The sequence below is a fragment of the Eumetopias jubatus genome, unplaced genomic scaffold (assembly GCF_037043125.1).
Source record: "Eumetopias jubatus isolate StellerSeaLion01/CBP00866 unplaced genomic scaffold, mEumJub1_p1.0 scaffold_2, whole genome shotgun sequence".
NCBI classification, from domain to species: Eukaryota; Metazoa; Chordata; class Mammalia; order Carnivora; family Otariidae; genus Eumetopias; species Eumetopias jubatus.
This window is the reverse complement of record NW_028274808.1, coordinates 102260909-102279013: the sequence shown is the minus strand read 5'-3', so window position 1 is coordinate 102279013 and position 18105 is coordinate 102260909. Positions and strand designations below refer to the sequence as shown.

The 18105-nt window shown below is 37.3% G+C and overlaps 1 protein-coding gene across 1 annotated transcript in view; it reads right to left on the bottom strand.

The window, feature by feature from the left end:
- LOC114208211 (uncharacterized) overlaps positions 1–18105 on the bottom strand; it is a 215854-nt gene that overhangs the window by 145577 nt on the left and 52172 nt on the right. Inside the window, exons 3-4 of the mRNA XM_088021056.1 lie at positions 17823–17899; positions 7576–7644 (exon numbers count right to left, since the gene is read on the bottom strand). Coding sequence (XP_087877182.1) covers positions 7576–7644; positions 17823–17899 — 146 coding nt within the window. The remainder of the gene's footprint in view (positions 1–7575; positions 7645–17822; positions 17900–18105) is intronic.

The window sequence follows — 18105 nt, the reverse complement described above, 5'->3', positions numbered from 1 at the left end:
CCCAGTCCCCTATTTCTTACTACTTATAGGACAATTCTGGCAAGACTTCCAGCCATCTCCTCAAACTCAGACAAACTAAGTCTCATGTTATTTATACTATGACAAATTGTTAGATTAGCTTTGTCTGCATATAGCAGGAATAATACTCCAGAACAATAAAAAAGAAAATGTTAAAGATGTCCAGAGCTGGCATTTTGATGTTACAGTGATATCAGGAAATCAGGCTCCTGTTTTTCTGTTCTGCCGTCCTTATTACTTAACTTCCATTCTTAAAGCCATTTTGGCCCTATATGGTTGACATATTCCAGATTAATAAGGAAAATAGAGAGAATAAAAAGAACACCTCTCAGCTGAGTCAACTACTTTTAAGGAGCCTTTCCTCTAGTACCATAGAAATTTTCCATTTATGATTTCATGATTCAAACTTAGTCAACAACCCACTCCTGGCTACAAAGGAGGATAAGATATATCTTCATTCTGACCAAAAAAAAAAAAAAAAATGCCCAAGTAACACAAGATGTTATTATTAGGGGCAAAAGATAAAATGGATATTCTGTGTCTCTGAATTTCTTATCCAGCATTTCTATTTTTGTTTATGTCATTATTTTAGTTTTTGGACTCCACTTGATTTTTATTTACACTTTAGAAAAAGAATTCTAGGGCGCCTGGGTGGCTCATTTGGTTAAGCAACTGCCTTCGGCTCAGGTCATGATCCCGGAGTCCCGGGATCAAGTCTCGCATCGGGCTCCCTGCTCAGCGGGGAGTCTGCTTCTCCCTCTGATCCTACTCCCTCTTGTGCTCTCTCTCTCTCACTCTATCTCTCAAATAAATAAAATAAAATCTTTAAAAAAAAGAAGAAAGAAAAAGAATTCTAGTAGCTGAAAGGAAAATGAATTGGAAGTGGAAGAGATGGGAGACATGAAGACCAGTAAGTTATAAGGCTATTGCAGAAATCCAAGACAGGAAAGATAAATGCCTAACCCACAGCAGCGATGGTATGGGTAAAGAGGAAAGGCTGTGGAAGAGCATAAAAGGAACAAAGATTTACAAGGCTGCTGATAATCTAAATTTTTAAATCAAATGGAAGAAAGAATATACGATACTCACTAGCAGTAGCTCTACCAACATAAAACATCATAGCATCTGCAGAAAGCCAATTACTTAAATGGATTATTTAAGAATAAGCAGGCAGAGAAACTTGTGAAAACATTTTGGAATTTATTAAGGAGCCTTGAAAAATACTTGGGGGTATTACCTGTTTACCTGCACAAAATTTGCTCTATTGACAGAGCTAATTGCTCTGAATGGGTTACAGTAGTTCTGAACTCAGTATTTGTGAGATGGTATGTGTTTATTAGTATAGCATGATGTGTATGTGTACAACATTGTGATTCATAAATAGGTGTCCAATGATGCTTTTTATCACCCTTCCCTATAAGGTTCTGTGTGAATAAAATTACATTTATTTTTGGTTTTTATCTGATGTAAACAAATACAAGGAGAGGTGGGATAAGTAGAAAGATTAGGGTAGAGAAAAAAAATATAAGGTCTTTGGTCATCTTCATTGTCAACTTTTCAACCAAAGAGTGAGTTTACTAGCTGCAAGGATGTAGGAGAGTGAAAAATGTTTTGCAATATGAGATTTTTATTGTGAAAACAGAGATCTTTTAAATTAAGAACATCAATTTCATCTACCATGTAATATAAAGGAAAAAACAATATCCTCTTATTTAAACATATTTAAACATATTAAGATTAAGAACAGGGATATCTGGGTGGCTTAGTCATTTAGCGTCTGCCTTCGGCTTGGGTCATGATCCCAGGCTCCTGGGATCGAGCCCCGCATTGGGCTCCCTGCTCAGCCAGAAGCCTGCTTCTCCCTCTCCCACTCCCCCTGCTTGTGTTCCCTCTCTCGCTGTCTCTCTCTCCTTCTCTCTGTCAAATAAGTAAATAAAATCTTTAAAAAAAAGAGCTAATGATGAATGGTGACTAACATAACATTAAAAAAAAGTAAAACAGAATTAAGGGATGGCAAAATATTCCACTACTGGCCTCTAATTCAATTGACTCCTAGCATCAGGGCTAATTCAGTCTCTAACTAAAGGTTCAGTCTTATCACAGTTCCCAAGTTCACTCACTTAATCACTTATTCATCCAACATACTTATTTGGTGTCTACTTTGTGCCAAGCATTATTGTAAGCACTGAGGATAAAGTAGTGATTGAAACAGACATTTCCTCATAGCACAAATTTGATTTACATTTCCAGTCTCCCCTGCAGTTAGGTGAGGCCATGAGATCAAGTTCTAATCTATAGAATGTCCTCCAATAAACCTCTTTCATAATCTTCCATGCTCTTTTTCTCCCTCTATCCATTACCTGAATAGAAAACACTCTACAGACCTGCGGTTGTGAAGAGCGACAGGATGGAAGGAGCCTCTGTCCCAAATGACAGTGTGGAACAAAGCCAGTGCTCCCTGATGCCTACCATCACCAAACCACATTGGGCTATAAACTGCATAAGAAATAAATTCTCATTGTGCTTAAATGCTATTGATGTTGACATTTTGAAGTTGTTTGTTGATGTACCCTTCTATACAGACCTTGAGACTGCAGATACTTGGCATATTCACAGGACAAGTCAGTCCTGTGAATCAAAAGAGGAAAGAGTAGGAAATGATGTCAGAGAAGTAAAAGCCAGGTATTTAAGCCTCTTATAAAAGCCATGGTAAAGCCTTAGATTTTTAGTCTCACTAGGCAAGGAAGCCACTACAGGCTTTGAGGAGAGTGACACGATCTGATTCAGAATTTTAAAAGTACCTCTTTGTCTACATGTTGAAATGTGGGCAAGGGTGGTAACAGTTAAGAGGCTATTACAATAACCAAGTGAGCAATATTAGCTTGGACTAAGGTGGTGGCAGTAAAAGTGATTTTCTTAAGTTATACTTTGAATACCTTTTGAAGAGAAAGCCAAGATTGCTAATGGAGCACTATCAATATTTATATCTTAAATATCCAACTGGAGATACAGAATAGACAATTAGATTGATGAATTAATTGTTCCCAGGAGAGGTCAACTATAAATTGGAACTATACATTTTGGAGTTGTCAGCAGGTAAGTAATACTGAAAGCTATGAGATTAGATAAGACCACCAAGGAAGTAAGAATAAATAGAGAAAATAAATACATGGATTGAGGCTTTGAACACACCAATGTTGAGCAGATGGAAAATCAAAAGGAACCAGCAGAGGAAGCTAAGGATCAACAAAAAGCAAATAAGGTAAGAAGATCACCAAGAACACCTGAAGTCAAGTGAAGAAAGCAATTCAAAGAGGAGGAAATGATCACTAATGTCAATTACTCCTTGGAGATCATGACAGTTGAGGACAGAGAACAGACCATTTGACAAAACAGGAGGTCATTGAATATTATACCAAAGTTTCAGTGGTAGAGATAAAATCCTGACAAGAATGAGTTTTTAAAAGAACAGTAAAAGTAGAGGCAGAGAACATAGAGTTTGCTTTTGAGGAATTTTACTGTGAAGTTGGCCTGACACCAACATTTGGAAGGCTGAGGAGAGGAGTTCAAAGGGAAGCTCCAGTCCTTAGGCTCACTTTCCTCTTCTTCCCATTCCCATCCCACACCACACACATGCATGTAAACAGCCCATGCAATTCAATCCATTTTTGCCCCCTCTTGCATAGAGTTGCCTTTCAACCACTCCTTGGGCCTAGGTGTATACATGCTTGTTATGCCAAGAGGACTGACCAGGGAAGAAGCTCACAAAAGCAAAATCAGAGCCATTGGGTACAGTAAATTTTGGAGTCTCAAGTACCCAGAACATGGGCAAGGAGGAGAGGAGTATGACAAAGGGCATGCGTGGAGAAAGACAAAGGCAGGACTCTAAACTGCAGGGGCTCCAGTTGCCCCTGTCTAAGGGCAACATAGGCAGTTTTCATTTTGCATCATAGTGCAGGACAATGAAAATGAGCATGCAACCTGAAACCATGCAAAATGATCTTAATAATCATGGCAAAAATTATGATTGCTGTGTGACCTTTAAAAATCTTTGTCAAAACATTAAAAATTCTCCCACTGGTTATAAATATATAAACAGTAAACTAATATTTATTAAGCACATTGTACTTTAAAACATCAGAAACATTGAGAGTTAAAGTGTTTTCTTTGTAAAAAAAAAAAACTGTCATGAGTAAATTGAACAACAACAAAAAGAGTAGATTGAAGAGACCTTGCCTTCTTCTCATTGTATAATCTACTTTATGGAGCAAGCATCTTTTCTATGTGAATTATCATATTCCTTTCTAAATTTGGATCGATTTCCAATATTTTATCTTTTGTACTTTCAAAGTCATGAAATGTCTCTAAGAGTTCTTTTAACGTGAAGTGCTTGCCAGCATCACTTCCTCGGGACACTTTCATTCACAACCATTTTCCTTATTTATGTTGATAAGTTCACTTTTACTGATTTCCCCTAGTTGCATATCTCGATTCTCTTAAACAACGTGTCAACATGTCCATGGTCAGCTGTTTCTTCTATAATTCCATGAATGTCTAATTTGAATTACATTTTCAGCATTACCACCTTTTTTAATGTTTCAAGTTTTTAATTAAATTGTAGTTAATATTAGTTTCAGGAGTGGAATTTAGTGTTTCATCAGTTGCATATAATACCCAGTGCTCATCACAACTGCCCTCCTTAATCCCCATCACCCATTTAGCCCATTCCCTCACCCACCTCCCCTCCAGCAACCCTCAATTTGTTCTCTATCGTTAAGAGTCTCTTATGGTTTGCCTCCTATGTTCCCCTATGTTCATCTGTTTTGTTTCTTAAATTCCACATATGAGTGAAATCATATGGTATTTGTTTTTCTCTGACTTATTTCACTTAACATAATACACTCTAGCTCCATCCACATCATTGAAAATGGCAAGATGTTTGTATGATAATATGAGGTGATTATATATATGTAGAATCACCTCTCTCTCTCTCTCTTTCTCTCTCTCTCTCTCTCTCTCTCTCTCTATATATATATATATATATATATATATATATATACACACCACCTCTTCTTTATCCATTCATCAGTCAATGGACATTTGGGCTCTTTCCATCATTTGGCTACTGTAGATAATGTTGCTGTGAACATCAGGGTGTATGTGAGATGCCACCTCACACCCGTCAGAATGGCTAAAATTAACAACACAAGAAACAACAGGTGCTGACGAGGATGTGGAGAAAGGGGGACACTCAGGCACTGCTGGTGGGAATGAAAACTGGTGCAGCCACTCTGGAAAACAGTACAGCGGTCCCTCAAAAAGTTAAAAATAGAACTACCACTTTTTCTTTCTTTGTTGCAATTTCTTCGGCATTAGCCAACATCCATTTTAGTTTTTCCATTTTTATAAAATGTTGCATGAGTTTATTAACTCATGGATAGGAAGTTATTATTGGAAGGCAACAGAACTACACACTTTGCTGTAAATATGAACTGTCATGCACAGTGACCAATCATCAACAGATTCAGAGAAATGACATTATTGGTCACTAATCACGATGCACATCTGTTATTTACACGGTGATCTGTGAACTGATGAGCTAGAAGCCAAATTTGTACTTTATGCCATTACTCAGCTAATATACTATAGTAGCTGAAAGTTGAACTATTTTGTTGGAAAACGGGTATTATTTAATTAAACTGGGGTCCTGAAATCTGTGCCTATTGGAATCCTGCAAAGCAAGGATTGTTACTTATTGCTTTGAAAAATTGCAAAAATTAAAAATAAAAATAAACCCACAAGTGGTAGTTAGAGGATACATCTATTGTAAAGAGAGGATTTTTTTTTAAGTGGGAAAAATTACAGCCTGTTTGGATTATGAAAGAATGGTTCTATAGAGAGGAATAAGTGGGTGATTGAGAAGAAGATATTTACAAGGGTAACACCCTTCCATAGGCAAAAGGAAATGGAATCTAATACATAAGTGGAAGGTTGGTTTTAGACAGAAGCACAAAAAGTTTATCCATTTTAAATGCAAAGTAGAATAGGTTGTTGTTGAAAAACAAGTTTTCTCTTGATTGCTACTATTTTCTCAGTGGAATAAAAAGCTAAGTCTTTAAATAAGAATAAAGAAGGAATAGTATATCCTTGAGGAATTTCCTTAATTTTCTTGAGGAAAGAATAAAGTGAAAAATATTTGTCTTGGAGAGAGGGAGAGTAATTTCTGAACCCTCTAAGAGCCACTAGAGATTAGTGATTGAAAAGAGACCTGTTATCTTGTTGCTTTTCTCCAGCCATTTTCATTCTGTCTGAATCTTACCTGATTTAAGAAACAAGCCCATTCTCCTGCCCCGATTTTCAGCCAAACCCTCCCCACACAGTAGGTCTATCAGTGGAGATTCTGTGTTCAGAAAATCAAATGGACCCCTAGGTTGCACCTAGGACAGTTCCTAGGACAGGGTTTCTCTGTTATCCTCATTAAGTACATAATAGTCCAAGAAATAAAAAGCACAATTCAAGAAACGTAAGTTAAAATTGTAACAGTAAGTAGAAAAATATTTCATTGATTTGCCTCATTCTAGTTATTTAAAATCAGAGAGAATAAAAAAATGTTTCTTAGAGAATTTTAAAGCAGGATACCCACAAATGAAATAATAATTTCTTGGTTCACCTAAATTTCTATGGCTTTCTGACTTCATTTTCTATACTGTGACTTCCACATAGATTTAAAAATTCAGAGTGATTGAGTAGAGTTTGAGTTGAAGACAAAATGAAGTAAAATAAATCAACTAAAAGAAAATTCAGAAGTCAGACTACTCCAATGCATGGACCACATGGCAAAGGTCAATAAAGAAGTCATACCTCTCTTTCATGCAATAGTAATCACAAAAAGATTAAAAATGCCATAGACTTTTATGTCCTAACAAAGAAGTTACATTTTTTTTTCTTTCTGAGAGAAAGGTAGGATATAAATTAAAGAACAAACCTAATCAAAGCAGTTGAACTGACAAATGGTTCATCTATAAACAAAACAAAAAACTCACTTTTCTGATTTCCACACATCTCCTTTATTCCATGCTACAATTTTTTCACTTCAAACTTTTTTTAGCAACCCCAAGGGAAGCCCAAAGACATGGTCACCCCAGAATTTCTCAGCACTCCAAGCAAGCTCTTGAACTTCCCACACACATTGCTCCCTCTGACTGCAACACTTTGCCCAATTTGTTCTTCTAGCTGGCACTTATACAACTTTCAGATCTCACCTTAAATGTTATTGCCCCAAAAACCTGTCCTTCATTCTCCAGCTAGTTTACATTTCCCTATCTTCTCCCTAAAAACACCTTATACTTTTCCTTCATAGAACATACCATAATTTGTAATCAAATATTTATCTAACATCTATACCTGCCCCTACCCTGATTATAAACTACATGAGGGTAGGACTAAGTATGATTTATTCACCATAGAATGGACAATAGTTGGCTCAGTGCCTGGAACATAGTAGTCAGTAATAATTTTTCATGGAATAAGAATGGTATTCACAAATAAGTACAGTACCTTTCATAGAAGACCAGAATCTGGGGTAGGGGATTGTTTCATGTGTTCGAAGACTTTGAAGAGCAAAAACTAAGGAGAGAAAGAATAGAAGTCACTCAACTACTGCTTGAGAACAAAAAGTTAGCATGGGGTCCTACAAAAGGGCTAGAAGACCTGGCTGGGTGTAACAGGACCTCATATTCATAGCTCATGGTCCTGCCACTTAGTCATTTTGACTCTGATAAAGGAACAACCATTCTTGACTTCAAGTCTTACCATCTGAAAAATATAGCGGGCACCAGATGATATCTACACAGAAGACACTATCTAGCATCTCCCCTCTCATTTCTTTTTTTTTTAAAGATTTTATTTATTTGAGAGACAGAGCATGAGAGAGAGCACAAGTGGATGGAGCAGGTGGGAGGGGCAGAGGGAGAGGGAGAAGCAGGCTCCCTTCTGAGCAGGGAGCCCGATGTGGGGCTCTATCCCAGGACCTCAGGATCAGGACCTGAGCCGAAGGCAGACACTTAACCGACTGAGCCACCCAAGTGCCACTCCCCTCTCATTTCTTAGACACAAATTGCCACAGAATAGTTTAGCAGTTCTTGTGCTTTGAGGGTCAGAGAAATGTGATTTACACAGGCACATAGACAATAATTTTTCAGAAAATCTCAGGATTTCCACCTGCTTATTAAGAGCCCTCACTTTATCTTAGATAGCTAAGCTACTCATCTGGCTGCATCTTAAGATGTCTGAATATTGAGTTTCCTTTCTGTCCTTTTATTTCATGTCTTAATGAGGTTCTTCCATGAAAACAAAGAAAGTTATACTAGTACAAAGGCAAACATAAGCTCTTTTATTATGAGGCATTATTAAAGAGGGACTATGAACTTTGCTTCATAGCAAATCAAAAAAGTGTTTTAATTTTTAAAACATGTCTTGTCCTTCCTAATCAAAATATCAGAATGTTTCAGAAATTCCTGGGGAAGAGTACCATACCATCTAGATCTTGCAAAAGCTAAACAGACTTTTCTGTTGTGCTTCCCTGGCTAGGAACTACTGCACTAGGAAGTCAGTGGCCAGGAGAGTGTTGTGAAGCCCTATAAATTGGGGTTTCAGAATTGAGAAGAAATCTTCCAAGAGGGGCTACATCTTCTATGGCAGTGCCTAAGGATAAGTAATGGAAGTTCAAGAGACAGCTTACCTTCAAGTGAAGGTCAGAACCAAGATGACAATAGAGATGCAATCAAGTAAAAAAAAAAAGAGAGTGGGGTGCCTGGCTGACTCAGATGGTAGAGCCTGGAACTCTTGATCTCTGGGTTGTAAGTTTGAATACCACATTGGGTGTAGAGATCACTTAAAAATAAAATCATTTTTTAAAAAACAAATTTGATCACTAAAAAATCACAAGATTCAAATATAAGACATCCCCCGAGACTATAGGCTCTCTGAGGGCAGGACCATCAGAGATGGGACCACAGTACTTCTGAATTCCTGTTGGCCAGAGGAAAAAAAAATGGTGTTTCAAAACCTTTATTATTATTATTATTATTACATTTCCTGTGCTATAAATATTGTACTACAAGTTTATCTTAATGGTGGACTCTTTGTTTTGTGTGGGACAGGGATTGGTATGAACTCTGACTAGAAACCTATGGTCTCTCTTCTTTGTCCTTGACATAACTTTGGATTTTGATGCAGCAATCCAAATGCAGATACTCTAGGCTAAACACTAATAATGTAAAAGGACTATTCCATGGGAAGAATGTGGCACCCCTCCAATTAATTTTTAAATTTCTGGTTTTCTTACCATAAAAATCCTAGAAGAGAACACAGGCAGTAACTTCTCTGACAATGGCCATAGCAACTTTTTCTAGATAGGTCCACTGAAGAAAGGGAAACAAAAGCAAAAATAAACTGTTGGGACTACATCAAAATAAAATGTTTCTTCTCAGCAAAGGAAACAATCAACAAAATGAAAAGGCAACTTATGGAATGGGAGAACATATTTGTAAATGACCCATATCTGATAAAGAGTTAGTATCCAAAACATAGAAAGAACTTATAAAACTTGGGGCACCTGGGTGGCTCAGTTGGTTAAGCATCTGCCTTCAGCTCAGGTTCTGATCCTGGGGTTCTGGGATTAAGCCCTGCATGGTGCTCCCTGCTCAGTAGGGAGTCTGCTTCTCCCTCACCCTTGGCCCCTCCCCACCCCATGCACTCTCTCTGCTCTCTCTTTCAAATAAATAAATAAAACCTTTTTTAAAAATTAAAAAAGGACTTATAAAACAACTCCCCAAAACCAAATAATCCAATTAAAAGAAGGACAGAAGACATACAGATGGCCAACAGACACATAAAAAGATGCTCATCATCACTTACCATCAGGGAAATGCAAATCAAATAAAAAATGCAATATCACATCACACCTGTCAGAATGGCTAAAATCAACAACACAAGAAACAACTGGTGTAGGCGAGGACCTGGAAAAAATGGAACCCTCGTGTACTGTTTTGGGAAGCCAAACTGGTGCAACCACTGTGGAAAACAGTATAAAGCTTCCTCAAAATGTTAAAAATACAACTACTATATCATCTAGCAATTGAACTACTGGGTGTTTATCCAAAGAACACAAAAACACTTATTCAAAGAGATACATGCACCCCTATGTTATAGCAGCATTATCAACAATAGCCAAGATATGGAAGCATCCCAAGTGTCCATCAATTGAATGAAGGGATAGAGAAGAAGCGGTATACACACACACACTGGAATGTTATTCAGCCATAAAAAAATGAAATCTTGCCATTTTCAATGACATAGATAGAGCTAGAGAGTATAATACTAAGTGAAATAAGTCAGCGAAAGACAAATACAATGATTTCACTCATATGTGGAATTTAAGAAATAAAACAAACAAGCAAAGGGGGGGATAAAAGAGAGAGGCAAACCAAGAAACAGATTCTCAATTACAGAGAACAAATTAATGGCTATCAGAGGAGAGAAGGGGTGGAGGGATGGGTTAAATAGGTGGTAGGGATTAAGGAGCACAGTTGTCGCAATGATCACCGAGTGATGTATGGAAATGTACTATATTGTACACCTAAAGCTAACATAACACTGTATGTTAACTAACTGGAATTAAAATAAAAATTTTAAAAAAGGATACCATTAGGAGTGTGAAAGGCAAGCCACAAAATGGAAGAAAATACTTGAAATACATATGTCCAACAAAGTTCTCATAGCTACGATACATAAAGAACTCCTACAACCCAATTAAAAAAAATAAGCAAACGGGGTCACCTGGGTGGCTTAGTCAGTCAAGCATCCAACTCTTGGTTTTGGCTCAGGTCCTGATCTCAGGGTCGTGAGATCAAGCCCCACATCAGGTTCTGTGCTCAGTTCAGAGTCTGTTCAAGATTCTCTCTCCCTCTCCCTACTCCTCCCCCTTTGCCTCTCCATGTGCTTTCTCTCTCTCTAAAATAAATAAATGAATAAAATCTTTAAAAACAATAAGCAAACAATCCAATAGAAAAATGGGCATATCACAAAAGAAGGTATCTAACTTACTAGTAAACATGAAAAAGTATTCAACTTTATTAGTTATCAGGGAAATTAACATTAAAACTATGAAGAACTTCATTATGTACTCCACAATAGTTAAAATTTAAAAGTCATCCCAAGTGTTAACAAGGATGTGGGGCAACTGGAACTTCCATATACTGTTGAAAGTGGAAGGTGAATAGAAACTGGACAACCAAGTTAAAAAACAAAACCAAAAACTGACAGTTATCAAAGCAGAGCATAGGTATACCCTGAGATCCAGCAATTGCACTCTGTTTATATATCAACAGAAATGCATACACATGTTCACCAATAGACATGTACAAGAATTTTCACAATAGTATTACTTTGCAGTAGCCTTAAGTTGAAAAAAAAAACAAATTTCAATCGATACTCATCAATATATTCACCATTGGAATACCACAAAGCAATGAGAATGAACAAATTACAATAAAGGCACACTTTGTTTCATTGAAAAAAAAAAGTGGTTTTCTCTGACAAGCCTGAAGATGTGGTGCTTTAGAGCAGACACAATGATGAGAACAAATGGGAAGAAGAGAGCCCAAATGTGGTCAAAGCTCGGGGAGAGAGGCAGTCAATGTGGGTCCCAGGGACAAGCCTGGCCATGAGTGTGAAGTACAGCAATATTCGACACAGAGCTTAAAACTTTCTTTCCTAGGTTGCACTTCCCTTCTGATACCCTTACAGAATTCTAAATTTTGAAACCCAGAGTAATGTGTGGTTCTGGGAATGGAGATGGCCTCCAAGTTGTCATCTGTAGCATTGTAGCTGTGAAGAGATGGCAAAATATGAACAAATTGCTGTTAGAGATAAAAAGTGACAATCAAGCAAATGTCAGCATTCCCCAAGAGTTGTCAGAAAGATCTGGTTTACTAAAAAAAGAAAAGAAAAAGAAATATTTGGTTTACTGCAGAAGCATGGGATACAGGCTCTTTTATTTAGACATTGAAGCAAAAGCTAATCCTAGGGAGATGCGGAAAAAACTTAACAATACTCCGGACTACCTTGGTATTTCCTGTGCCTTGGCACATAAGGAGTACTGAAAATACTGGAAGGCTTAACAGTTAAGCACAGTGGTTATGGAGATAGATTTAAGTTTGAATCCCAGCTTTGCCAAGTGACCCTGAACAAGTGACTGAACATCTGGAAGCCTCTGTTTCTTCCTGTTTAAAATGAAGATGAGAAGAATTGAGTGAAATGATGCATGGAAAGTATCTGGCATGTAGTAAATACTCAATAAGCATTTTGGTTTGGGTTTTCATTTTATCTTAATTGAAGTGAGAGAATAGTATTAGGTGTATTATCTGAAGTGTTATAAGCTGCTTCAGGAAAGTACCTAAATTCCCGATCAAAAGCCAGGGACAGGACCAGAGGAGGTGGCCAATAACAAATTTCCCTCAACATGTTCTAAAGGAGCTGTCTTTGTTTCTGATAAACAGCTGGCTCTGCTGAGATATGATGACTTCCTCCATTTTCCCTCCTGCTTCTAGACAGGACAGCATTTAAACTCCCCCCAGAGTGCCTTCATCTATTCTTAGAGCTCACTAGGGGAAAATATTCCATCCATTTCTTCAGGCACTATAACCCTCCTTTTCAGAAAGAGCTATTTTATTTTTTTATCAAGTTCAATTAGCCAACATATAGTACATCATTAGTTTTTGATGAGCTATTTTATTTTTAAGTTAATGCCTATGTTTATGTAAAGAAAAAAATATTGTAGTAGGAGTTCTGAACATGGCCAGATTGAGCCTTGCCAATCACCTTTTATTTTCTTCAAGGCTCTTTCAAGGCAAGGGATAGAGAGCCAACTCAAATCACAGCAAGAAAAAAGTAGGCGAATGTTGGCTTGTGTAATGGAAAGTCCAGGAGCTGGCCTACATTCAGGCACAATAGGAGCAGATGTTTAAAAGAGAATCCTTAAAGATCTGTTTCTCTCTCTCTTTCTCTCCTTTGTTCTGCATCCCTCCATGTTAACGTCAGTCTTTGGGATGTGCTTGCCTATCCCACCTCCTCAGAAGGATAGGGCCACTTCTCTCTTCTCAATGTCCACATCAGACCAAATAACAAATACTCCATACTCCACTCTTTTCCACGTAATTCCCAACTAAGGGAGGTAGATGTAAGAAACAATAGTCAAATAAAAAACAAAATGCCAGATTAACATTAAAACTATGATGTTTTACTAAAGTAAGATAAAGCTCCCTGATAAAATCTGAGTTGGAGAATACAGCTCAGTCCTAAAGGCCTTAGTCAGGTTTTCTGCTTTCCCCCTCCAAATGAAGATGGTGAACCATGGCTTATTGACCCATTGATGAGGAACAGAAGCAGAAAAAATGTTCACCTTTAACCCAGAAGACTGACCTGTAGCCTGCATAGTTCTGATACGGATCAATATGTGCTGGTTGCTACATTCTTAAAGGGTCTCGTGACTGCCTATAAACCTCACCCATAGTTAATATCGTACTGAATGATAAGCACCAGAGAAATCTCACAAAGGTAGTTTTATGAGTAGAAATTCAAAAAAACAACTTGCAATCTGACCTTTCCCGTCTCACTGCTGTTCAGTGGCTATCCCTAGCGGAGAGTCTCAACCAAAGGTTTTTATTCCAACACTTATTCTTCAAACCCACACGCAGTCCTCTCCCTCTCAGCAATAACCTAGCTCTCTGCCTTTCAGAATAGCTAGGTGCCATTCATACAATATAAACTCTCTCAATTTCTTTTTCCTTTGTCTTAAAATTTGATTAAAATTCTCCTTGTGTCCTCTCTCCTTTCTGCCCTAAAAGGACCTCCATTCCAAGGCTTAGTGACTCCTCGTGGGTTATTGATCTCATCCTCCCCACTTGTTCTTTCCCTTCATTTCTGGCTCTTTCCCTGAGCCTTGAAATATGCTCCATCTCTCCATTGTAAACACACACACACACACACACACACACACACACACACACAATTCAATAAGCACAAAATGAAATCTTTCTTAGATATTTTTTCTTCAAGCCATCATTTTCTTTCCTATAATTGGCAGACTGCTTAATATCACAGACTTCCTTTGTTCTTGACCACTTCCCACCTCTGCTTTTGTCCTCATTAGTGTAACCTAGCTTCTACAAATCTGTGTCTCTTAATTCTACTCCTCATTCTACTCTTTTTCCTACCTAACTCTTGTGAGGACAGGGACCTTGTGATATTTTATCCCAGCACTTCATAAATACCTAGCACAGATCCAATGCTCAATTAATATTTGTTAATTAATAAATAATTAATTGATACTGTTAATTACTCCTTTGATTTCACCACTCTTCTGGCTTCTGGGATATTATATACCTCTGGTTTTTCTTTTCTTCTATTTCTTGTCCTTCTCATTCTATTTATCTAATTTATACCCCTTGAATGTAGACAATCTCTCATTCTCTGGGATTCTTTTGTTTTTTCTTCCTCATCCATATCTCCAAGTACAAAATTATCATTCTCAAGATCTCAAATCTCACATGTATTTGGATGATCCTCAAATTTAGCCTCTCTGAACTTAATTTTTCCTTGATTCCAATCATTATTTCCTACAATAGATGTTCTAGAGAAGACTTCAATTGAACTTGCCCACACCTGAAGTCATTATCTCCCCTTCCCCAAACCTATTGGTCCCCCAGTCTTCCCTACCTCCGTTCCTGCTGTCTCCATTTACCCAGACAGTGAGTTCCTTTTTCCTATCTCTCATATCTGTATGGACTATAAATCTGACACTGTAATAGGCACTGAAATGCAAATATGAAAATGACTCGGTGCCTGCCTGCCTTCCGAGATTGTTGTAGTCTATTCGCGTAGACCAAAACACATAAACACATAATTTTAATGTAAGATGAAGATGGCAATGATGGAGGTGTGTCCTGGAGGCTATCAGGGTACCTAGGAGAATCTCATAGCCTAGTATAATAGAGGGAGGAAATCCCTGGGTCTTAAGGGAGGGGTACTAATTAGGTAGGCAAACTGTTGGTAGACAGAAAAGACAATTTATCTTGGTGTGTGACAAGGATTTCCATTAGTATAGGTGAGAGATACAGGAATCCTAAGAAATCAGAAGTTTAAATCAAATCTGCCCTACCTAATGTGTCTTACCCTGTTGTTCTCTGATGGAGAACCTTTACATTGCTCTAACAACACTCATGTGTATATACATTATATAAAGCTATCCATAGATAGCCTGTAATAATAGCAACAGCTAATATATATTGAATATGTACTATGTGCCAAGCATGGCTCTATGTACTTTATTCTTTTAATTAATTCTCAGGACAACCCTGTGAGGTAGGAATTATCATTATCTTCACTTTATTGTTAAGGAAACTGAGGCTCAGAAAAGTTTAGTAACTTGCCCAAGACACCCCTAATAGACAGCAGGGCTGATATGTGAGCATAAGAGGGGTCTATGCTCTTATTCACTATGCTATTTTGCCTCCCTTTTGGCTTCAAATACTTTGCCTTTACTTTCAGCCTTGCAGGATTTATATAAATTTGGTATTTGTTCATCAGATGATATAAATATAGAAAAAAGCCCAAAAGATATCCTTCGTGTCAAGATATCAAAAACTTCTGTCCCTAATTGGAAATTTTAGGGTTCAAATGTTCAAGAGAAGGTTCTATAGTCAGCATATACCATATGATCTAAGTAAAGATGATCTAAATAAAAAATAACTACAAAATATATGTAAAAATTAGCAGGCTTGTCCTCCTATCTTATCTAATACTGGTCATGGATTGTGGGTTGTTATGGTAATGAAAGGAGGCTGAATTTTGAGGGAAACATAACATGGCAAAATATGGAAAAGGTTGTTTTTTAAAAAATTATATAACCATTTATCCAAATGTATGTCCTTCAATGGTATCAGCAAATGTCTTAACATCAAAAAATAAAATTCTCCACACAAAATTGATTGATTTTCTCTTCTTATGCACAAGAACACAAGTAGCTGGAACTAATATAAAGGAGTATAGTTTTAGGAACTATTTTTAAAATTAGATTTTACTGGAGGGTCAAGTAAAAAACATGTAGCACGAGAGAGGCAACAGAAAGAGTACCTTCTAAGGTATACCAAGTAGCTTGGACTCTTACAAAATTGAGGCCAGTGGTTACTTCTTTAAGATCACATTGATTAGGGACAGAGCAGAACTTCAATCTCAGTCTTCTTATATTAAGTCCAATGCTCTACCTACCATGAATCCTATATCAGAGTCCAGAAACTGAGAACTGGAAGCAATCTTAGAAATCAAGTTCACTTCCTCCCTCATTCCACTTTTTAAAAACATACAAACAAGTCAGTAAGGTATAAAAGGTGAAATGGCTTAACCAAGGCCTCATTTGTGACAGAAACAGGTTTTTTAGTTCTCGTGACTCCCATGCCAATGTTTCTCTGAAATTGAATATTTGTTACTCTAGGTTCTAGTTTGGCAAACTTCGTTGTATGAAAAACTATGGTTATTGTCCTCTTCTCTTTTTGTTCTCAGAAATTTCTGATGCTATTTCTTCAAAAACTAAAAAGGGACCAATCTCATGGTGTGGGGAAAGGGAGGATTGCTGAGGGAGGTCAGCTCCAGTGAAGAAGAATATTTACCACTGGTATTGTTTAGAATTGTCAGCATATGGTAATAGCAGAAACAAGATATTTTGGTCAGTCTTATTATGATTTTTCAACTCAAGACAACACACTACCTTATTGCACCTGAGATGGCAATTCAAAATAATGTCAGTGGTAGAATACTCTTCCCCGGGCTCAGGAAATTACAAAAGAGCTGAAAGAGGCAAATACGCCCATGGAGAAGAGTATACCAAATGTAAAATGATCTTCATTTTCCCAATGAGAAATAGTTAAATTGGTCTATAAAATATAGAATTTAACCATTATGTTATATACATATTTATAATTGCCTGTTATTTAAAAATCACATAAAATGAAAATTAACATGGCAATTTTAAAGTTTTGATTTCTCCCTCATCCCTACATTGCATGAAACTATTCAAGCTTGTTACATGCAATCTTGATGCCACCATCTTCATCATCACCAGAACTACTGAACACAGTTCCTGGAGCATATCATTTTTATTCCCTTCTAAATTATTTGAGATACCATGTTTTCTTTGAATCTCTGTAAAATACCAGCTCCAGACATCTTGTACAAAACAGAATTAGTCATTCCCATAAACTGAGATAGTGGTTTTTGTTTTCGTTATTTGTTTTAATTTACACTGTAGTTATTTTTTATGGAAAATTTTACTGCATTGTTTTTTAAAGTGATCTTCAAAAGGCTTCTTTTAGGCAATATCCAGCCTTAAAATTGTGAGATTAGACCCCCAGGAATACTAAATCTTCTAATGTCATTTACTCCTTTTGAATCCAGTACATAAGTGACCTCACATCATCTCTGGGCACAGAGTTAAATAACTCGGCCTCAAGCTGAAACTGAGAAAAAAGCAGTGACGCCAGTGCCGTGCAGAAGGCTGACACTCAGACTCAGTGCAGCCTTTTATTCTTTGGCTGCAGAGTAGTGCATCTGTGCCCTGGATCATGCAAGTAAAAACTTTCAAAAAAGAATTCAACCCCTTGAAGAGATGGTTTTGCAAAAACGATGACCCAAATACCAATAAAACCACCAACCAACGCAATTACCAACCAAGGACCATAGGCACTTACCATCATAAGATAGCTCTGTGATCGCACTCCAGGTGTCACAATAAGCTGGGCCATGCCTTGATTGGAGACCAGCAGATCTATAGAAAGTAGTTAGATTCTTTTCTCAGACATTAGTTATTCAAAACTGTTTTAATGCCTTCAGATCCTCTGGCTGCACATTTAGGAAGGAGCAGGTGGTTCACATTTGGCCCTCTCTGAGCTTGGTGGTCTCATGTGAGTTCATCTTCATTGACAATTATTTTTCTGGGGTTTTAGATTTTTATCTTCTGGTGAGTGCTACTAA